The sequence below is a fragment of the Rana temporaria genome, chromosome 2 (assembly GCF_905171775.1).
Source record: "Rana temporaria chromosome 2, aRanTem1.1, whole genome shotgun sequence".
NCBI lineage: Eukaryota > Metazoa > Chordata > Amphibia > Anura > Ranidae > Rana > Rana temporaria.
Window position 1 is genome coordinate 402,257,247 of NC_053490.1, and position 24,602 is coordinate 402,281,848.

General features: G+C 40.1%; 1 protein-coding gene across 2 annotated transcripts in view; it reads left to right on the plus strand.

Moving 5' to 3' along the window:
- Nucleotides 1-24,602, plus strand: part of SRPX (sushi repeat containing protein X-linked) — a 138,807-nt gene that overhangs the window by 104,401 nt on the left and 9,804 nt on the right. For both annotated transcript variants that reach the window (XM_040338122.1, XM_040338123.1), the window contains 2 exons: nucleotides 1,016-1,149; nucleotides 12,965-13,086. In XM_040338122.1, coding sequence (XP_040194056.1) covers nucleotides 1,016-1,149; nucleotides 12,965-13,086 — 256 coding nt within the window. The remainder of the gene's footprint in view (nucleotides 1-1,015; nucleotides 1,150-12,964; nucleotides 13,087-24,602) is intronic.

Sequence of the window (24,602 nt, forward strand, 5' to 3'; positions counted from 1 at the left end):
CGGGTGTGGTGGAAGATTTCTTTGAATATGTTTTGAAGATTTTACACCTTGAAGGAGAGAAAGAAGTGTTTTTCCTTTTCGCTCTTCCATGAACTTTATGTTTTTCTATGAACACTTTTATCACGGGCTTTTGACTCATTTGCAATTATATTTGGATTATTATTATTTATTATTCATCACAGTGTGGATCACACACACTTGAGCGCTGTTTTATATATAATTTTTGGTTTATTGGTTTAAACACGTTATATATACTTTTTCATATTGACACTTTAAAACAGCAGCTGTGATTTCTACTATTGTTGTTGTCCTGAGCGCAGAGGTGTGAATCAATAGGGCGCCATTGTTTGATCACATTTTTTTCTAAACCAAGAACATAATCGCTCACTATCCTCCACCCTCTATTTTTAATTTCTTACTATACCCGTTAAAAAAATACTATGCCTGAAACAACACATTTCTTTGTACCTACACAATGTTAGGATATTCTGTTTGTATGTTCATCATATTATTATTGTGCTCTTTGAAAAGAATTGTAAAACCTACAGTATGTAAAAAAAAAAAAATTAAAATAAAGTTTTGACTATGCATACTTTACCCAAACTTGTGTACATACTGTATGGGTATCATTAACAAATAAAAAGTATTTTGGGAGCTAGAATGATTATTATATCTGAACATCGACTGGTGTACTTAACAGGCCTGGTTTGAGGATGTTGGACATATAATTGGCTAAAAGTTTCCAAGCACATGGAAGCAAACAATTTTTTAAATGGTCATGGCCAGATGTGCCCATTTATATTGTGTACAGAAACCCCTAGCGCCGACTGAGCCTTGGGAAAACACAGCAACAAGTCATGAATATCCATCTTCAGTTGGGGACCAGCTACAAAGCTTTACATTACTCATATGATAATTTTCCAGTTCTATCATATACCATTTACCACAGTTGTTTTTACGATACATTTTCAATGGAATATGTCTCTAATTATTTTCTTTGCTATGTCTAACACAGTTATGAAAATCAATGTCATACTGAGAAATGCAGTTGAATTTCTCGATCAGTTTTATGAAAAACGAAGAATAGTGGTTTTATCCACACCAACAGCTGCAGATTTCTACTACAGATTACAAGTTGGAACACTTCAGGTATGAACATATAAATAAAATCATTTTTATATGTCAGATTGGAGCTAGAGGGTTGAAACATCTTTCAATATCTTTGACCTAAACTATAAAAAACAATTCAGTATAGAGGTATGGTATACCATAGGTTCTTGGCTTGTGTTATAAGTACCCTAGGGCAGTGGTTCTCAGCCTTTTTTAGTGATGTGACCCCTTCATAAAATTTCCCAAGTTGTGGGAACCCCTAAGGCCTCGTACACACGACAGAGAAACTCGACGTGCAAAGCCCGTCGAGTTCCTCGACGAGTTCCTTGTTGAACTTGTCGAGAAGCTCGGCAGGCTTGCTTTGCGTACACACGTAACATACCAAAATCTGGTCGTTCTCCGGCGCGATGACGCTCACGACGTATGACGCGACTATAAAGGGGAGGTTTGATTTTGTTGGCGCCACCCTTGGGGCTCCTTTTGCTGATTCCGTGTTTACGCGTGTTAGTAAAAGTTTGGTGAGTGACGATTCGTGCTTTTCAGTCTTTGTGCTTTCAGATTGATCTCTGCCGTTCAGTTTGTACTTGTGTGGGTCGTATCTAGGCAATCGAGACGTGCGGTCAGGTCGTATTGTTTTACATTGCGGTCCTGTCCCCGCGTTTTTCATTGTCAGGGTCGTTCTTCATAGGTCTTGCTGTTCTTCACTGCGGTCTGTTTAGTGCAATTCTGATTTGTCGTTCGTAACTAGCCTTGTAGCCATGTTGCAGGCACCTAGTCGTCGCCGACTTCGTGCTAAGCATCTTCTGTCTATAGGTCTGTTTGTTTATGACCTAGACAATGAGGAGTTCATGAACAGGAGGAGGACACGTTCATGGACCAAGAATTGGTTGCTCCGTAGGAACCAATTCTCTCACATGCCTTTGCTGCGGGAGCTTCAGGAAAATAATCCTGTTGATTACAGGAATTTCCTGAGGATGTCTGATCCCGTCTTTCAGCACCTGTTGGCTTTGGTGTCCCCCTATATTACCAGGCAGGACACCGTTATGCGGGAAGCCATCAGTGCTGAGCAGAGGCTAGTTGCCACCCTCCGTTATCTGGCAACTGGGAGAAGCCTTCAGGACTTAAAGTTCTCCACGGGCATCTCCCCCCAGGCTCTGGGCCTCATCATTCCTGACACCTGCTCTGCCATCATCCAGGTTCTGCAGGAGGAATATATGAGGGTAAGTTTTCTCCTTTAATATCACATTTTATGTCTATAATGTATGCTAATGTCTTGTAGTTATCTCCTCCTTCCCTAATTACCATGTCTGGAATATGCTGTGAATGTCCCCTTTGCCCCCATGCATGATGTAAACTTTGATGCCCCTTTTTTGGCCTACATGCATATTTTCCATCACTTACCTCCCCAGCATGCTATCCTGGGCCCCAACCTACCTAGTCTAGTCACTTCCCAATGTATTGTGTTATATCCATTGTAATGTCCCCCCCCTCCCCTCCAAAATGTGTTGTAAAGTCTATGTTCACCAATATTTATTTTTTTTTTATTTTAATTTTAGGACTCCCAAACTCATCTAGCCCTCCCCTCCAAAATGTGTTGTAAAGTCTATGTTCACCAATATTTATTTTTTTTTTATTTTAATTTTAGGACTCCCAAACTCATCTAGCCCTCCCCTCCAAAATGTGTTGTAAAGTCTATGTTCACCAATATTTAATTTTATTTTATTTTAATTTTAGGACTCCCAAACTCATCTAGCCCTCCCCTCCAAAATGTGTTGTAAAGTCTATGTTCACCAATATTTAATTTTATTTGATTTTAATTTTAGGACTCCCAAACTCATCTAGCCCTCCCCTCCAAAATGTGTTGTAAAGTCTATGTTCACCAATATTTAATTTTATTTGATTTTAATTTTAGGACTCCCAAACTCATCTAGCCCTCCCCTCCAAAATGTGTTGTAAAGTCTATGTTCACCAATAATCAAAATTAATTTTTTTTAGTACTCCCAAACTCATCTAGCCCTCCCCCAAACTTGGGCATTGGCCCATCAGAGGGGGTGTTTAATGTGTTAATTGGCTAAATATATTTAGATATAATATGCTAGTTCCCAGAAATGTTATAATGCTTATAATGTCTTTGTATAATCTGCTTGCAAGGTTATGTGGCTAATTATTTCTTTTTTTCTTCCCCAGCTTCCGTCCACACCACAGGAGTGGCAGTCTGTGGCTTTGGACTTCCAGACCCGATGGAACTTCCCCAACTGCGGGGGAGCCATCGACGGGAAGCACGTCCGCATCGTGCCTCCACCCCGTTCAGGATCCCAGTTCTTTAATTATAAGGGGTTCAACAGTATTGTGCTGATGGCGGTGGTGTCAGCACAGTATGAATTCCTTTTTGTGGATGTCGGGATGAATGGACGGGTATCGGATGGGGGAGCCTTCAGGCAGACGGAGTTCGCGCTTCGCCTTCAGGATGATGATCTGTCATTGCCACCGGATGACCAGAATGTAGAAGGCCTGCCATTTGTTTTCCTGGCTGATGAAGCGTTTGCCCTGGGACCCCATCTTATGAGGCCATTCCCTCAGCGCACCCTCACCCCAGAGAGGAGTGTCTTTAATTTCCGGCTGGGCCGAGCACGTAGAGTGGTTGAGAACGCTTTCGGCATCATGGCCAGCCGGTTCCGCCTTTTCCTCACCTCTCTCCACATGGCGGAATATAAGTGGAATACAATTATTTTTGCCTGCTGCATTCTCCACAATTTTTTAAGGAGACAATCTCCAAATTATATGGCCCTGGTTGGGCCCGAGGCACAACATTTGACCCCTGCAGAAACTTTGGCGGGCCTTGAAGCTGGCCACACAGGACTGCCCCCCCAGAGTGCCCGTGAAGTCCGGGACAAATACATGGACTATTTCATGGGTAGGGGGGCAATACCATCTCAATCAAATTTGCCCTAATTGTAGCTTTCTTAAAAATAAATCATAATTTTTTTTCTAAACTTGTTATGTCTTGCTTGTGTTGTTTGGAGTTCTTTACTAAGTGTAACTAAGTGTATTTTCATTATCAACTAGCAAACATTTCCCAGGTGACCCCCAAACCAAACACATTGAAAATTTTACGTATTTTAGGAAAAACACCACACACTTTTTTGATGTTCAAAAGCTCTTTATTTTCTAAATTTTTTTATTTTTATTTATTCATAAATACCCTACAAAATTTTTTGTTATATTTTCTCATACAATATACAATCATTTTTGTGGGTGATTTTTCTCATACAATATACAATCATTTTTGTGGGTGATTTTTCTCATACAATATACAATCATTTTTGTATTTTTGTGGGTGATTTTTCTCATACAATATACAATCATTTTTGTATTTTTGTGGGTGATTTTTCTCATACAATATACAATCATTTTTGTATTTTTGTGGGTGATTTTTCTCATACAATATACAATCATTTTTGTATTTTTGTGGGTGATTTTTCTCATACAATATACAATCATTTTTGTATTTTTGTGGGTGATTTTTCTCATACAATATACAATCATTTTTGTATTTTTGTGGGTGATTTTTCTCATACAATATACAATCATTTTTGTATTTTTGTGTGTGATTTTTCTCATACAATATACAATCATTTTTGTATTTTTGTGGGTGATTTTTCTCATACAATATACAATCATTTTTGTGGGTGATTTTTCTCATACAATATACAATCATTTTTGTATTTTTGTGGGTGATTTTTCTCATACAATATACAATCATTTTTGTATTTTTGTGGGTGATTTTTCTCATACAATATACAATCATTTTTGTATTTTTGTGGGTGATTTTTCTCATACAATATACAATCATTTTTGTATTTTTGTGGGTGATTTTTCTCATACAATATACAATCATTTTTGTATTTTTGTGGGTGATTTTTCTCATACAATATACAATCATTTTTGTGGGTGATTTTTCTCATACAATATACAATCATTTTTGTATTTTTGTGGGTGATTTTTCTCATACAATATACAATCATTTTTGTATTTTTGTGGGTGATTTTTCTCATACAATATACAATCATTTTTGGATTTTTTTTGGTTTTTTTTTTATTAAATAAAGTAGAAAATCTGGTTTTATTATTTTTTTTTTTTTTTTTTTATTAAATAAAGTAGAAAATCTGGTTTTATTATTTTTTTGGTTTTTTTTTTATTAAATAAAGTAGAAAATCTGGTTTTATTATTTTTTTTTTTTTTTTTTATTAAATAAAGTAGAAAATCTGGTTTTATTATTTTTTTGTTTTTTTTTTATTAAATAAAGTAGAAAATCTGGTTTTATTATTTTTTTGGTTTTTTTTTTATTAAATAAAGTAGAAAATCTGGTTTTATTATTTTTTTGGTTTTTTTTTGATTAAATAAAGTAGAAAATCTGGTTTTATTATTTTTTTGGTTTTTTTTTAAATTAAATAAAGTAGAAAATCTGGTTTTATTTTTTTTTTGGTTTTTTTTTAATTAAATAAACATTAAAATCTGGTATATAAAATTTTTTTTTGTATTTTTTTAAGATTCAGAGTCTCCCCAAAACATCAAGTAAATTTTTTAATTTATTTTCCACCCTCCTTGTTCTTTCTTTAATTTGTCGGTTGGCCAGATGAATCTCCTCCACCTCTTCTCTGCAGGCCCAGATTTCAGATATAACCATCTGTTTTGTATGCCTGTCCAAGCCACCACCTGATCCTGAAATGTGGGACAAAACCATTTTTTAAAATTAGGCAGGCCTACATCTACATTACCTGAAGCTGGGTTAGTTATATGTTACTTTACCTGATGTGGTGGCAGGCTGCGCATCATCACCATCCCTCGGGGGTGTGGCTTGCTGGACTTCTTGCTCCCGTGTCGAAGCTTCATGACGCCCTACGAGAATGAAGAAAATGGAAACAGGTTTTTTCTAGCTTATAGGCCTGAAAGAGGAATATGATTCACTTTAGACAATTTCTGGGACTATTGATGTTTTGAAAAACCCCTCAGGGCAAAACACAGGATTGAAGGCATTCACAAAGATCCTGACAAATCTTGTAGCTTTGGTCTACTTTTAAACATGTAAGCCAACAAAGTATACACTGGATCACCTCAGCTCTGTGTGAAGCCCAAAATGGGTTATTAAAGGGGACAACAATTATGCAAATGAGTCCACATGTGTCACCGACTGCTGAGCAGACTCTCCTTTTACTGTATATTTAATTAATAAAAAAAGTTTGGTGGTTTTAATAGCACATCTACATTATTTTCACGATTGATCTCACCACAATTTTAAAAAAATGTCCTAATTTCTAGGATTTTAAACACAATATTTAGTCGTTCCGAATGGACGTCCAGTTTGACGACAAATTATTGTGCCTAAAAAAATATTACAGTACAACCTGAAATCAAAAACACATGGCGCGGAACAAATCTTACAAAATATATAACAAACTTACTTCTTCTAATCACTCTCCTGATCCTCTTCATTTGTTCCGGCTCCCGTTTTTTAAGGTCACACCACCTTTTCCGGATCTGCTCCTTGGACCTTTTCACCCCAAATTTCTGATGGAGACTCCTCCTCACCTTCTCCATTATTTGGGCCTTGACCTTATTAGGGTACTTATATGGCCCATGCCTCCCATCGTAGTCCTCTGCTTTGAGGATGAGGACCATCTCCACCATTTCCTCAAAGGTCATGTTGGAGGCCTTACACCTGATTCGCCGTGCTGCCATCTTCTCCAACATGTGCTTCCAACAAAAAAAAGATGGAAAAGGGGCGGGGAAAATACGATACCATGAACGTCAGGGGCGGGGAGACGTGCGTAAAGTCCCACATGCGCGTGTATAAAGGGCTACCACGTGAGTAAAAGGGGCGTTCACAGTTTGTGGAAGACGGCGGAGATAACGATCGGGTCAAAGACCGGTATGTAACTACATTTTACATGTTTTTCTTGATTGAATGATTTTGTGGCCTACATCTTAGGTTCAGAAATTACAACATAGCCAGTTTTTAATTTGAAGGTAATGGTCCGCTATAGTGCCGTCGTACGTAAACAACGCTTTGATTATGCATTTTGATCCAACTACTGTTGTGTGGGCAATCTCGGTTCTCATCAGGATGTCTTCTAAAAACAAGTCGGTTTAAACATGATGCAAATGGTCGCTTTTATGTCTTGACCAAACTATATCGGAGTGCTTTTATCTAACTAACGTTTCATACACAAATGAGGATGAGATCTGGCTTATTAGTTCGACACAACTGGTCATCTGTTTCCTAGGAACTGACCCAACATGATCTCTTGCCAATTCCACCTTGTCGTTTTTGCGACGGAAGATAAGGGGCGGGGGGGAAACATCAATTTTTTTTAAGCATGGGCGGATGTCGTGTGCGGAGTGTATATAAGGCTCGAACACATGTAGCGTCCATACGACCGGGTTGCGTAAGAAAGACGTTTGAACGACAAGCGTGTAGGTATGCTTCGAACTTGGGACAGCAGTGGCATATTCAGGAAAGACAGACATTTAAAGGAGCACTAAGCCAAAATTGTTTGGGGCAGAAATAACTAACTTTACATTATATCAGTATTGATTTCATGTCCTCATTGTCCCTTTTTGCTTTTAAGCAGCTGTAATCATTTGCATAAATCATCACTTCCTGGTTCTGCTCCCTCTCAAATTTATCAGGGGAGCTTGTCACTGTGGTCTAAGCTGTGTGTTTAAAAATCAACCAAAACAATGCTAATAATTTTTGAAATTAAAATATGCCCTGCTTTTATTTTTTTTTGGTTCTGTGTGTCTCTTTACTTCACAGAAACAATAACTAAATTTAAAACCAAAAGTGAAACTAGAGGCACATTATATGTATGCACTTGTATGTCTCTAGACACTGTAAACAGTAATTTCCTCAAAAAATATAGTTATCCATTAGTGACCCTTTAAGGGCTAGCTTGTGAGAAAGAGTAATTGACTTTCTAGATTGTGTAGTGACATTATTTTTTTATCCTTGGTTTTGGACAGGAAAAGATGAATCGCTTTAACCAACCCGACTTCTTGGAGATCTTTATTGATAGGTGGCAAGAACTTCCTGTTCTGTGGGCCACCAAAGACCCCATCTCTCGAAATAGAGAATTGCGCAAAACTGCACTGGAGAGCCTGCTCCCACTTGTGCGGAGACAGGTGGGGTTTGATGTGACAACTGACCAGTTGGAGGTCAAAATTGGGACCTTGAGAGGCACCTACAGGAAGGCACGCAACAAGGTCTTGGCTTCGATGAGGTCTGGAGCTGGAGCAGGGTGGGTATTTCAACCCAAGTTGTGGTACTACAGCAAACTGAGCTTCCTGGATGAACACCTGGAGGTTAGGGAGTCACTTTCTAGCCTTCGCCCCAGAAGCCACAGAAGCTCCAGCCTTCCCTCCAGCCAACCTGCTGCTCCCTCTGCAGAAGAACCCTCTCAGCAGCCTTCCATCCTGGATGAAGATCCAGATTTGCCCAGCTGGAGCCAGGTATATAGTACTTTCAATGTGCAAATATGTGGTGTTCAAATGTTGTTAAAGAGATGTAAATTAAGATATTAAAGGTAAAAAAAAATTAAATCTAAAAGTGTTATTCCTAAAATTTGTCAGTATTGGCCATGAATTTTTGTGGTGTGATTGACCATAAAACATGGGTCAGAATGATTGGCTTAGCTAAGTCGTGACCAAAAAAAATGCTACAGTCAGGAGCTTAAATAAATAAACCAAAAATTTTAAAAAATAGTAAAACTTTACTTTTTTTCCATACACAGGACGAGACCAGGCAGCAGGAGGATCAGGAAAATGCCAGGCAGGAGGAGGACAGGGTGAGTGGCTTGGAGGAGGCTGCAGGCCCAAGTATCTTGGACGTGTTGGCAGGCCCAAGTAGCAGTAACGTGGTGGCAGGCCCAAGTGGAGCGGATGAGGTGGCAGGCCCAAGTGGGTTGCACGAGGTTGCTGGGCCAAGCACGAGATGCCAGGTGTCTCCTCTTCATCTGCGTCCGAGAAGGCAGGTGAGGGATACAAGGGTGCGTGACGCCTCACTAGCCCTCATTCGGGATGCCCATGCAACCCTGCAACAGCCTCCCACTGCTCAGGAGGGATTTGTCACAGTGGTTTTGGCCAAAATGTCAGAAATGACATTAGACCAACGCCTCCTCTTTGAGGGCCTCCTCATCACCCTGGCAAATCAGGGGGTGAGGGGTCTTCTCACAGAGGACACTGTGATTTGCCGCCATCCCCATCCTCACACACCACATAACTCCCAAGCTCCCCCACCTTCTTCTTCTTCTCATGCTCCTTCTCAAGCTCCCCCACCTTCTTCTTCTTCTTCTTCTTTTTCTCATGCTCCTTCTCAAGCTCCCCCACCTTCTTCTTCTTCTCATGCTCCTTCTCAAGCTCCCCCACCTTCTTCTTCTTCTTCTCCTGCTCCTTCTCAAGCTCCCCCACCTTCTTCTTCTTCTTCTCCTGCTCCTTCTGAACATTCTTCTTCCTCTTCTTCTCCTGCTCCATCTGAACATTCTTCTTCCTCTTCTTCTCCTGCTCCATCTGAACATTCTGCTTCCTCTTCTTCTCCTGCTCCATCTGAACATTCTGCTTCCTCTTCTTCTTCTACTACTCCTCCTCCTTCTACTGCTCCTCCTCCTTCTACTCCTCCTCCTTCTACTGCTCCTCCTCCTTCTACTGCTCCTCCTCCTTCTACTGCTCCTCCTTCTACTGCTCCTCCTCCTTCTACTCCTCCTCCTTCTACTCCTCCTCCTTCTACTGCTCCTCCTCCTTCTACTGCTCCTCCTCCTTCTACTGCTCCTCCTTCTACTGCTCCTCCTCCTTCTACTCCTCCTCCTTCTACTCCTCCTCCTTCTACTGCTCCTCCTCCTTCTACTCCTCCTTCTACTGCTCCTCCTCCTTCTACTGCTCCTCCTTCTCCTCCACCTCCTCCTCCACCACCGTCGGCTACTCATCCTCCACCACCTTCGTCTACTCCTCCTCCTGGCATGAGTACTACCCCTGTGGCACCACCTCCAGCCAGGCATAAGAGGAAGGCTGCTGAGAAGGCTGCAGAGAAGGTGAAAGAGCAGGCTGCAGGGAAGCCACCAAGGAAGGCCTTGAAGAAATCAAGAAAGTGACTCCCTTACTTCCATGTGGTGTACCAGAGTTCAGGCTGCTGTAGTACCACAACCTGGTGACATCTGCCTGCCCTGCTCCAGTTTCTGACCTCGGGGAGTCCAAGACCTTGATGCGTGACTTCCTGAATGAACCTCTCAAGTCCCCATTTTGGCCTCCAACTGATCACCAGTCACATCAGGCCACACCTGGCTGTGCACAAATGGCAGCAAGCTCTCCAGTGCTGACTTTTGCATATCAAATTTTTTTTTATTACCAAAATAAATGGTACATTTTTTTTTTACAGTTCATACTTGTCCTTGTATTTTTTTACATTTCAATTTTGCAAGTGAGAAGGCAGGTTCTTATTTAGTAAAAATTGGATATAAGGTGTAATTTGAAAGGGACACATGAGATAAGACAAAGCAATAAGGTTTCTATGGGGGGAACTTGACATTACAAAAAATAAAAGGATTAGCATTTTCTAAAAATTTAAAATTAAGGTGATTAAAAGCAGGATTTAAAACACACGACCAAAATAAGGTGACAATAAAAAAAAAATAAAATATTGAGTCCAGTAAGAAAAAGGTTCCACCTAATTTTAAGGAACTCTGTGTGAATATCGTAAAAAAAAAATTAGTATATTGCAGTTTTGTGCCCTTAGGAAAAATTGTGTAAAGCGCTGCAAATAAACGATTAAATAATGTTGGAAGCGACACGAATGTGCTATCTCCAATCCAAACGCTAGTTTTACCTATGTTGGTCTCCAGTGTCAAGTTTTTGACAAGTTTCTTAGCATACACACGACCGAGTTTCTCGTTTAAAAAACAGCCCGATGAAGAACTCGTCGAGCCAAAATCCACTGCCATCGAGAAAATAGAGAACCTGCTCTCTATTTGCTCGACGAGTTCCTCGGCGGCTCCATCGGGCCAAAAATGTACACACGACCGAGTTTCTCGACAGAATCCGGCTCTTCACCGAGATTCTCGACGAATTCTGCCGAGAAACTCTGTCGTGTGTACGAGGCCTAACAGTAAAATTATTTTCGTAGCATGGGTTGTCGGCACCCAAAGCAAGACAAGTAATTTGTGCCCCTAACCCATGGACATTTAGTGCTCCCCGAGTCCCTTCTACTCGTACAATATTAAAACTCATTATGGTACATTTTAGGATGTACCACTCTTTCTCTTTGTTCTCCTTTTTTCCCTTTTATCTCTCTCTATCCTAATTTCTTGTTTTTCCCACCATCCCTCTCTCTAGCCGTCTTTCTTATTCTCTTAGGCCCTGTACACACAAGAGGATATCCGTTGGAAACGGTCCGCCGGACCGTTTCCAGCGGACATTTCTGCTCCCATTTTTGATCTGATGGGCGTACAGTGTGTACAACACCATCAGATCAAAATCCCTGCAGAAAACATCCGCGGTGACGTGGCCGCGCCGTCGCCGCGATGATGACGCGGCGACGTGCTCGACCCTGGAAGGTAAATACTTCCACGCATGCGTCGAATCACTTCGACGCATGCGAGGGATGGGGATCGGGCGGACTTATCCGGTGAGTCTGTACAGACGACCGGATAAGTCCGAAGGACAGGATTCCAGCGGATAGATTTCTTAGCATGCTAAGAAATTTTTATCCGTTGGAAATCCGTCGGCTGGATTTTTATCCGCTAGAAAATGTCTGCTCGGGCCTACACACGACCGGATCTGTCTGGAACTGATCCGCGGATAAATCCCGGCGGACATGTGATCCGGTCGTGTGTACGGGGCCTTATTCTTTCTCTCCCTTTTTCTTTGTTCCTTACCCTCTTTTCCTCTTTCTTCCATCTATTCTCTATTTTTATTCCTTCTATTACTCCTTGGTGGGGGGAATGGGATGAGCGGCAATGCTGGGTGGAGTTCTGGTCAGCCAACTTAGGTGCTCTTGATCAAGGTCATCTGCTGATCTGAGAACTGTAGTGGGGACTTTTAATGGCAACGCTAATCACAGGTAGTGTTGCTCACTGTGTCTCCAGCTCTGTGGTGTCTCGTGGCAGTGACACCTATGCTGAAATCAGGAGATAGGGTCTCCTCCAGCCCCTCCTACTTCACATTCCTCATCATTTAGCTGACCTCTAGTCTCTGCCCCCGTAGCCATGCCATAAACTGAATGGGCGGCTGCAAAGAGGCTGAGTGGACGGCCGTGGGCTCCAGGGACAGCCCTACTGGGCAGCCACAAGAAGGCTGAGAGAGTGATGCGGGATTCAGGAACAGCCCAGCATTGGGTGACCCCTGGAAAATTATAATTTGACCACCGAGGGGGTCCCAACCCCCAGGTTGAGAACCACTAGCCTAGGGGGTATTTTGGATGCTATATGTGGGTACTTCCAGTTGATTTCAGCATTAGCATTCAAGGAGGAATATTTTTAGTATGTGAAGTTTTCCAAAAGCAAACAGGTTGAAATTCTAGACAAAACATTTCTGCTTATCTATATCATTCTTGCAATAGTGTCCCCTGTCCCTAAGAGTAATATGTCCAATGCTTTTCTTTGAGTGTATCATACGTGTTATGTATGTGGTGATGTCCTGCTCAGAATTGCATCTCATGTTTCTGGACATTGTGCATGGAATGTATTCCTCACAATATATAATATTCTTAAGGAAAGAAAATTAAACATTGAGTAGAGACTACAAGTCCATTACACTTGACCATATGTTTAACCATCTGCTTTGTGATGTGTTTTTACTTTGCTTTTAGCAAGCCCAGTGTGGCTTGGACTTGCGGCATGTGACAGTCATTGAATTATTTGGTGTATATCCAACATACATTGGAAGAATAGGACGCATGCTACTTCCCCCAGCACTAGGACTACAACTCAGGTATTGTGATTTTACAAAATGCTTCTACGCATTAAGGGTTTATTTACAGGTCAGTAATTAAAGTGTCAGCCAAGGCACTGTTCAGTGACATGATACGATGGTTCTGCAAAAAGTTTCTGCACTAATTTTAACTCTGTTAAATATAAAAAAGTGTGGAAACTTTTTAAATATCCCTTGTAAATATTAGGAGGCTACATACTCAAAAACTCTCTTTAAAATCAGGGACTTGGAGCTTATTTGTAAAAGTTTAAAATGTGTATTTTGCAGAATATCTTGGAAAATATTAGCAGTTTTCATGATTATAATGCTGCTCTGGACGCTTTCCTAAAGAGGAACTGAACTATAAGAGCTGTGCCCAAAAAAAATCCAGCATAGGTAAAAGGACTAGTTACCAGTATTGCCTTTGGATTCCCTGCAGCTAATATTTCTCCATTAGTAACCTACTATGTCCTGTTCTGCCCTGTATATTTGTGTGAAGGTGGCAATCTTGATAGAGGCAGAGATTTTGCTTAACAAGGAGAACAGTGAGCAGCATCAGTAGTGATTTCTTCAAATTCTAATCCAAATGTTCTGAGGCTAGCAGTCAGATGTAGCAGTGCCTAAGATCTCATACTGTAGATATACAGCTATGAAGCTGTAGGCAAAGGAGTGTCTAAGTACTCTTACATACCAGGAGGTGTGATGCTATATTCTGTAATAATTTTAGATAAAAGGCAAGTTTCAGGTGCAGCTTAAGTCTAATTAACATTTATACATTTACCCCTTTAGCTAATTTGCGGATAGCTTTTCGTAAGCAGTTTAATACTTTTGCACAACACAATTATTTGTATATCTTCGTCCACCGTCATAAAATAAGGAATATTCCTCTTATTTTTTTTATTTATGCTGGAAAGAGCAATGTGAATACCTTCTGTTCTAAGAATGCTGTGCTATGCAGGGTTTTTTTTGTTTGTTTTTTTGGAGTGTTTTCTGATTCTTTCAGTCCCTTCCCACCATAAGAGGTATGATTATGCTTTATTTTACAAAACTAAATGTGGCAAGATCCTGAACTTGCATAAGTAAAGCATGCTCTTTATGCGGTGCATATTAGCTCATTATGCCTTGCAGGTTTAAAAAAATAATAATAAGCGGGTATACAACCGCTTTAACTGCTTGCCGACCAGTCGCCACAGTTATACGGCGGCAGATCGGCTCTGCTGGGCGAGATCACGTAGCTATACGTCATCTCGCCCAGCAGCCAATAGGGGGGCGCACGCACGCCGCCGGAGGCGCGCACCCCGCTCGCCCCTGACGCCGACGTGCGTGCCCTGCGGGCGCGATCACCACCGGGCACCCGCGATTGCTTGTTACAGAGCGAGAATCGGGAGCTGTGTGTGTAAACACACAGCTCCCGGTCCTGTCAGGGGGAGAAGAGCCTGATTGATCACTGTTCATACATTGTATGAACAAACAGTCATTTCCCCAAGTCAGTCCACCCCCCCCTTCAGTTAGAACACACCCAGGGAACATACTTCCTCGCCCCCTAGTGTTAACCCTTTCCCTGCCAGTGGCATTTTTATAGTAATCAATGCATTTTTATAGCACTGATCGCTATAAAAATGCCAATGTCCCAAAAATGTGATAAAAAATGTCCGAAGTGTCCGCCATAATGTCGCAGTACCGATAAAAATCGCTGATCGCCGCCATTACTAGTAAAAAAAATATATTAATAAAAATGCCAAAAAAAAAAAACCCTAATTTGGAAACGCTATAACTTTTGCGAAAACCAATCAATAAACGCTTATTATGATTTTTTTTAACAAAGTATATGTAGAAGAATACGTATCGGCCTAAACGTAGGAAAAAATTATTTTTTATATATATTTTTGGGGGATATTTATTATAGCAAAAAGTAAAAATATTCATTTTTTTCCAAATTGTCGCTCTACTTTTGTTTATAGCGCAAAAACTAAAAACTACAGAGGTAATCAAATACCACCAAAAGGAAGCTCTATTTGTGGGAAAAAAAGTACGCCAATTTTGTTTGGGAGCCACGTCGCATGACTGCGCAATTGTCAATTAAAGTGACGCAGTGCCGAATCGCAAAAAGTGGCCTGGTCTTTGACCAGCAATATGGTCCGGGGCTTAGGTGAATAAGAAAGGGAGAGGTGGAAGGTCTTTGATATCACTAGGGCCCGAAAGACACAAAAAAAATTATGTTGGAAACTAAAATTGTTCATGTCAACCAACCCAGTCCCATTTTTCAAATAATTTATAGTGCAATTAAATTTCAAAAAGTTACCATTAGATCTCAATGGATCTCTAGCCCCCGATCTTCTTTATGTTGTGTACTTCTTGACTCCTTTTTGCTAGTTGAAATTAATCAGTTTGTATTTATTTTGTTTCTCTTCTTCTACAGAATTGTTTTTCATGCCTTACTTACCCTCCCTGGCGGTATTCCCGAGTCTGGCTCGGGGGGGAAATTTCAGTACTAATAGCAGTAACCCTGAGCCAGACTCGGGATCGCATCACAGTATCCAGGCAGAGTTACTTACCTTGTCCCCTGGATCCTGCGATGTCTCCCCACTGTGTGAGCGAGCTGTCTCCTTTGCTCGTTTCACACAGTGCCTGAGTGCCGCCGAGCTCCGTTCCCTGCAACGTTACCACACGGAGATCGGCGCTAAATTAAAAAAAGTAAAAACACAGCACACATACAGTATACTGTAATCTTACAAATTACAGTACTGTATAAAATAATTACACACCCCTTTGTCCCTACTGGTCTGTCCAATGACCTGCATGCACTTTTATATTATACATTTTTTTCTGCCTGGAAACTGTAGATTGTCCATAGCAACCAAAAAGTGTCCCTTTATGTCAAAAGTGCTTTTAGACCAGCTAGAAAACAGCGATAATCAATTAGAATCACTTGCAGAATTGAGCGATAGTGATTTATGGGGAAATTCGTCATCAAACACTGAAAGTAATGACAGCGACAATTCTGCAACTGAGTAAATTTCAGAGTTTTTGATTTAATTACATTATTGAATAATTATTGTTATTATTATATTATTATTTGTTATAATTATTTATAGTTATTTATTATATTATAATTTATGATTTTGTGTTTTAAACTTTATCATACCCGGGAAGTCTACTAGACTTTTGTTTGGTCAGATTTAAGTGAGTTATTCCTAAGAATTACAGGCCTACAGTATAAAAAAAATTTCCATGCAAAACAATTGTACCGCTTTCAGCACCAAATCTGAAAGAATCATACCGCCAGGGAGGTTAACAAGTACATGTCTTCTGTTATGGAAGGACGGATTGATTTTCTACTTTCATGGAGAAATGTGCTATATATATAAATAGTATATTGCTAAATAATTCAGACAAATGCTAGTTGAATTAAAATAAGTTTTTGATACAAAGGGGCAGATTCACAAAGATCTGCCCCGGCGCAGCGTATCTGAGATACGCTACGCCACTGTAACTTACTTTTTTTTGTTTGAATCCTGAAAGAATTTGCGCCGTAAGTTACGGCGGCGTAATGTATCTCTCACGGCGTAATGGCACCTAATTCAAATCGGCGAGTAGGGGGGGCGTGTTTCATTTAAATGAAGCGCGTCCCCGCGCCGCACGAACTGCGCATGCGCCGTCCCTAAATTTCCCGCCGTGCATTGCGCTAAATGACGTCGCAAGGACGTCATTGTTTTGACGTGGACGGAAATTACGTCAAGCCCGATTCACGGACGACTTACGCAAACAAATTTTTTTTTTTAATTATACGCGGGAACGACGGCCATACTTAACATTGAGTACGCCACCAAACAGCAGCTTTAACTATATGCCAAAAAAAGCCGACTAGAGACGACGTTAAAGAATGCGACGGCTGCTCGTACGTTCGTGGATCGCCGGAAATAGCTAATTTGCATACTCGACGCGGAAAACTACGTGAACGCCACCCAGCGGACGCCAAAGAATTGCATCTTAGATCCGAAGCCGTACGAAGACGTACGCCTGTCGGATCTAACCCAGATGCCGTCGTATCTTGTTTTGAGGATTCAAAACAAAGATACGACACGGGAAATTTGAAAGTACGCCGGCGTACTCGCTTTGTGGATCTGCCCCATAATCTCTCATGATAAAAATAAATTATTTATGAAGTGTAAATTATTAGCATTTTAATATTTGATTCAAGCCAAATAAATATTGCTCAGTTACAAAAATATAGATGCATTTGATCACATAAAATACATGGAGCTTGTACAAGACTAAGCAGAGAATTGTCATAATAGTAGATCCATCCACTGTTCATACTATATTATCTTAACTATTTTTAAAAAAAGTAACAGATGGGAAAAGCGTGGGAGGCAGATGTGTAACACATGTGCAGAAGCCTTTAATCAGAAATCATTTCAACAGTGTGACTATTGTGGATAATTTTAGTTGGATACAAATAAGCAGAATGTCAGGTGATAGGAATACTTTGCAGTACCTTATAAATAAAACATTTGGTTAAGATAACATCAATAATCCATATACTATTTAAAGAGAACTTGTCTTTCGCATATAATATAATGTTTTTATATTTTTATATAGTTGCAGTTTATTTTTAAAGACTGAGCTGTACACATAAGCCCACCTTCAATTTAACCAATTTTGTATTAACCACTTCAGCCACGGAAGGATTTGACCCCTTAATGACCAGAGCATTTTTTCAATTTGTTACTGCGCTGCTTTGATTGGTAATTGCGCGGTCATGCAATGCTAAACCCAAACTGAATTTGCATCCTTTTTTTCTCATAAATAGAGCTTTCTTTTGGTGGTATTTGATCAACTCTTTATAAACGAAAAAAGACTGAAAATTAAAAAAAATTATGAAATGTACTACTTTTTGTTATAAAAAAATACAATAAACAAAATTTCAATCATACATTTAGGCCAAAATGCATACAGCCACATATGTCGGGTACAAAAAAAATTGAATAAGCATATATTTATTGGTTTGTGCAAAAGTTAGCTTTTAATTTATGACTGCCTATCCAATTTCTTAAGGTGCTATAATGGTAGGGCAGTACAACCCCCCCCCCCCCCAAATGACCCTATTTTGGAAAGTAGTCACCACAAGGAATTGCTGAGAGACATGTTGAGCACATTGAATATTACATTTTTTTGTCATAATGATTGAAAAATTACAAAAACTTTGTTTTACACAAAGTTGTCACTGAAATTATATATTTTTTACACATGCCATGGATATGTGTACACCCCAAAATGCATTCTGCTGCTTTTCCTGAGTACGGGGATACCACATGTGAGACTCTTTGGGAGCCTAGCCATGTGCAGGACCCCAAAAACCAATCACCGCCTTCAGGATTTCCAAGGGCGTAAACTTTTGATTTCAGTCCTCACTAACTATCACAGTTTCGGAGGCCATGAAATGCCAAGATAGCACAAAACCCCCCTTTTTCACAAAGTTGTCACAAAATTTTATATTGCTCAAACATGACATGGGTATATGTGAAATTACACCCCAAAATAAATTTTTCTGCTTCTCCTGTGTACAGGGATACCACATGTGTGGGACTTTTTGGGTCAGTCTAGCCGTGTACAGGACCCCGAAAATCAAGCACCACCTTCAGGCTTTCTAAGGGCGTGAGATTTTGATTTCACCCCTCACTACCTATCACAGTTTCGGAGGCCATGAAATGCCAAGATATCACACAAGTAGACACCCCAGGCTATTTGCTGAGTATTTTGCAGATCTCGCTTTTTGTGACAAAGTTTTGAAAATTGAAAAAAGAAAAAATATATATATTTTCCTTTTTTTTTATTCATTTTTCAAAACAAATGAGAGCTGCAAAAAAATTACCATGCCTCTTAGAAAGTACCTTGGGGTGTTTACTTTTCAAAATGGGGTCATTTGTGTGTGTGGGGGGGGGGGTGCCTATCTTGACATTTCAGGCCCTCTGCAACTGTCACCATTTTATTTCCTTAGAAAGCTTAATTCTAATTCCATATATACCCATGGTATGTTCGAGCAATATATAATTTAGTGAGAACTCTGTGCAAAAAAAAAAGGATTGTAATTTTCCCGAAAATTGTGACAAATATAAAATATTACATGCCTCTCAGCACATAGCTTGGGGTGTCTAATTTCGGAGGGGTTTTATGCTATCTTGGCATTTCATGTCCTCCGATACTATAATAGGTATTGAGGAAGTGAAATCACCATTTTACGCCCTTAGAAAGCCTCAATGCAGTGATTGGTTTTCGGGGTCCTTTACATGGCTAGACCCCCAAAAAGTCTCACACATGTGGTATCTCTGTACTCAGGAGAAGCAGCAGAATGTATTTTGTGGTGTAATTTCACATATTCCATGCTACGTGTGAGCAATATATCATTTGGTGACAACGTTGTGTAAAAAAACAAACAAAAACACTATTGTAATTTTCCTGAAATATGTGTCAAAATATAAAATATTCCATGGACTCAACATGCCTATCAGAAAATAGCTTGGGGTGTCTATTTTCCAAAAATTGGTCATTTAGGGGTTTTGAAGTGTCCTGGCATTTTATGCACAACATTAGAAGCTTATGCCACACATCACCCACTCGTCTAACCACTTGAAGACAAAGCCCTTTCTGACACTTTTTGTTTACATGAAAAAATATATAATTTTTTGCTAGAAAATTACTTTGAACAAACAAACATTATATATATTTTTAAGGCAAAGGTCCTTTAGATGATAATGGTGGGCGTTGCAATTTTTTTTTTGCACACAGTATTTGTGCAGCGATTTTTTAAACGCAATTTTTTTGGAAAATGTGTTTTAATGCACTAAAACACACTATATTGCCCAAATGTTTGGTAAAATATAAAAGATGATCTTATGCCGAGTACATAGATACCAAACACGACATGCTTTAAAATTGCGTACAACCGTGGCGAAAAACTACATACATTTTTTAAATTCTTTAAAAGCCTTTACAGGTTACCACTTTAGATTTACAGAGGAGGTCTACTGCTAGAATTACTGCCCTCGATCTGACATTCGCGGTGATACCTCGCATGCATGGTGCAATTGCTGTTTACATACAACACAAGACCGACGCTTGTGGTAACCTTTGCACGTGACCACGAGGGACAGGGGTGTTGTTTTTGTTTTTGTTTATTTTATTATTTATTTTGCTTTTTTATTTTATTTTTACACTGTTCCTTTAATTATTTTTTTTATAATTTTTATTGTTATCACAGGGAATGTAAATATCAGGTACTCTTTTTTGAAAAAATTGGGGTCTATTAGATCTAGATCTAGATCTCTCCTCTGTCCTCAAAGCATCTTACCACACCAAGATCAGTGTGATAAGATGCTTTCCCAATGGCGCTTATATCCGGCGAAACCAAAGTCATGAAATGGTCATAGGTTCTGGTTTCTTAGGCCATAGAGATAATTGGAGCCATTCTGGTCTCCGATCAGCTCTATGGTCAGCTGGCGGAACCACCGGCTGCATTCTCGGGTTGCCCAGTGGGACAGAAGAGCCTGAAAAAACCATGGAAGATGGCGGGGGACACATTCCTCCCACTGCTAGTAAAAACAGTCTAGAGGCTAATTAGCCGCTAGGATTTCTTTTACATGAAAGCCAACTTCCGTCTGAAAATAACAATACCAAGATGATACCTAAACCTGCAGGCATCATTCTGGTATAACCACTCAAAGTCCAGCAACATACCAGTACGTTGCTGGCCATTGTTGGGCATATATTGTAATGTTCTTTTTTTCATGCAGCCTGTGAGCTAAATGAAAAGAGATTGATCGGTGGTATGCCCATCATTAGAATACCGCCCTGCATCCATCCACTTCTAATGATGGGCATACATGCACCGTTTTTTTTTTAACAGTGATGGTGAAATCACCTCCTACAGCACTGGAGTCATTGATTTACGTATCGCGAGAGCAAACCCTGTTGCTGTTAGAATAAATAAATCCGTGCTGCAGCTAAATGGTGAAGGGGCTAACACAGGTGCTAGTCCCAGTGCATTAACTTCAGACCTCAGATCAGCACCCAGAAGATCAGCCCCATTGAATAAACGTCAGACCCTAGATCAGCCCCAGTGCATAAACATCAGACCCCATATCAGCCCCAGTGCATAAACTTTGGCCCCCAGACCAGCCCCAGTGCATACACTTCAGACCCCAGCTCAGTCCCAGTGCATAAACTTCAGACCCCAGATCAGCCCCAGTGCATAAACTTGATACACCAGATCAGGCCTATGCATACATTTCAGATCTCAGCTCAGCTCCAGTGCATACATTTCAGTTCCCAGATCAGCCCCAGTGCATACACTTGAGACCTTAGATCAGCCCAAATGCATGAAATTCAGAACCTCTGATCAGTCTCAATGCATAAATTTCAGACCACAGATCAACGCCATTACAATACCTTCAAACCCCAGATCAGCCCCAGTGCATAAACTACAGACCCAATATCAGCGCCAGCTCATTACCTTCAGATCCCAGATCAGCCTCAGTGCATAAACCTTAGACCCCAGATCAACCCCAGTGCAATACCTTCTAACCCCGGATCAGGCCCAGTGTATAAACTTCCGACCCCAGATTGGCCCCAGTACATACACTTCAGACCCCAGATCAACCCCAGTGCAAACACTTCAGACCCCAGATCAGCCCCAGTGCATACACTTCAGACCTCAGATCAGCCCAAACGCATGGACTTCAGAACCTCAGATCAGTCTCAATTCATAAACTTCAGACCTTAGATCAACCCCAGTGCAATACCTTCAAAACACAAATCAGCCCCAGTGCATAAACTTCAGACCCCATATCAGCCCCAGTGCATTAACTTCAGACCCCAGATCAGCCCCAGTGCATAAACTTTAGACCTCAGATCAGTCCCAATGCATACATTTTCAGACCTCAGATCAGCCCCATTGCATAAACTTCAGATCTCAGATCAGCCCCAATGCATACACTTTAGGACCCAGAAACACAGGATACTACTGTAGGTGTGCAAGTTTTGTTCTTTTACACTTCACACTGGTGTATTCAACTGGGACAATGTCAGTGACAACATCCAGTTATGTAGATCCAACATCAATCACACTGAGCAATGATCTACACCATGTTGATCCTCTCTTGCTGCACTTCTGATGCTAAATAACAGCTCCTTGGTTGGCTGCTGAATGTCAACAAACTGGCTAATGAAACTGGCTGATGTCATTAACCATACAGGTGAAACTCGAAAAATTAGAATATTGTGCAAAAGTTAATTTCTTTCACTAATGCAACTTAAAAGGTGAAACTAATATATGAGATAGACTCATTACATGCAAAGCAAGATAGTTCAAGCTGTGATTTGTCATAATTGTGATTATTATGGCTTACAGCTCATGAAAACCCCAAATCCACAATCTCAGAAAATTAGAATATTACATGCCATCAATAAAACAAGAATTGTACATAGAACAATGTCTGACCCCTGAAAAGTATAAGCATGCATATGTACTCAGTACTTGGTTTGGGCCCCTTTTGCAGCAATTACTGCCTCAATACGGCGTGGCATGAAAGCCACCAGCCTGTGGCACTGCTGAGGTGTTATGGAAGACCAGGATGCTTCAATAGCGACCTTCAGCTCTTCTGCATTGTTCAGTCTCATCTTTCTCTTGGCAATGCCCCATAGATTCTCTTTGGGGTTCAGGTCAGGTGAGTTTGCTGAACAATCATGCACAGTAATCCCAAAGTCATTGAACCAGGTTTTGGTGCTTTTGGCAGTGTGGGCAGGTGCCAAATCCTGCTGGAAAATGAAGTCAGCATCCCCATAGATAATCATATTCAATTCAGTGAATAGTGTAAACATAAATTAGAAAACAACAACACTTATGAATGAATAATGATGAAAAAGCAGTGAGTTCATAATGGGTTAACCGACTAATCCCATATGCAGCACTCAGGCCACTCAGCTGATGTCTCCTTCAGACTGCTTTTCATTAGACAAACGACCCTATGCAGCAATTCAGTCAGAAACACTCCGATCGGAATATGAAAAAGAAAAAAGAGAGAGGACAAGCCTCATAGCACAATACTGTGATGACTAGAGGGATGTACAAGATAATACATCGACGGTGTACCAACTCACACATCCGCCGATACACACAGGCTCAGAGTTAGGAAAAAAGCTGCCGCTCAGTGCGATGGTCTCCTCACAAGGATGTATTCCCGTCACATAGGCTCCTCCCCCACGCGTTACGCCACTCGTCACGTGGCTTAGTCATGGGTCTCCATGTGACTGTGAGAACAGCTGAGCTTTTAACAGAGCCGCTGCGTGTCAATTTCACAGGAAGTGAAACCAAGAAGGGAGCTGACATCAACATCATTGCTGGCAAACAACTCAGGCACTGTGCAAAACAGAACTTCAGACATGCCCATTTCATATACAATCATATACAGAACCAAAGTTTAATATAAAAAGATTAAAAAGGTATATGATACGGTTGCCCATATTAACTGTATGCCTAATTTGATTAGATCATATGGGCGAACATATACATCTAAAAACATGTTTAAAAACCATATTTTTACAAACATTTCATTTTAAAACCGAGAAAGAACCTATTAACAATATAGCCATTACTTTTGAATTTACATCGCCCTCTTCATGTAGCTCAAAGTACTGCATTAACATATAATGTATTGTTCAGATACATCTTGAAGGGGCAATAGCTATATGGTAACAATGGACCAATGTGAAATATAAAATATATATATATACACACCGCTGAAAACTAAAATATGTAAATGTAGCAAATATAATAATGATAAAACCATTCATATGATTGTATATATACAAAATCTACATGCTCATATATGGGCATAGAAAATATGTATTAAATATATAACCCATTCAAGATGTGATAGAAAAAACCATAAATAAAGAAAGAAAAGGGACTGGATCCATCATTTCATCTTTAGAATTTGATTTAAAAATTAAAAATTAAAAATCTGAAATAAAACAATTCAAATCAAATTCTACATTAAGCCCGTTGGGCACTAAGGAACCCATTTCAAATATCCACCTGGATTCACTTTTACTAAGTTCACGAACTTTGTGGCTACCTCTCCAATGAGGATTATACTTCTCAATAGCCCAGAATTTTAAATCCTTAGGGTTTTGATTGTGACACAATGCAAAATGACGTGAAACATTGTGGTCAGGATACCCCTTTTGAATGTTTTGAACGTGTTCTCTTATGCGTTTCCACATTGGTCTTTTAGTGCGTCCTATATACTGCAGTAAACAAGAACACTGCAATACATAGACCACACCCTCTGTGCGACATGTAATGAGATCCTTGATCTCGTATTCTTTTTGAGTTACATTCGACACAAACTTGGAACACTTTTGGCCATTAAGGTTCGTATTCTTGCAAGCGTAGCAACGCTTGCATGGAAAAAATCCTTTTGCCTGATAAAAGGTTAATTGGTTTTGTTTTGTTGGGGGGTCCGGAACATTTTTTG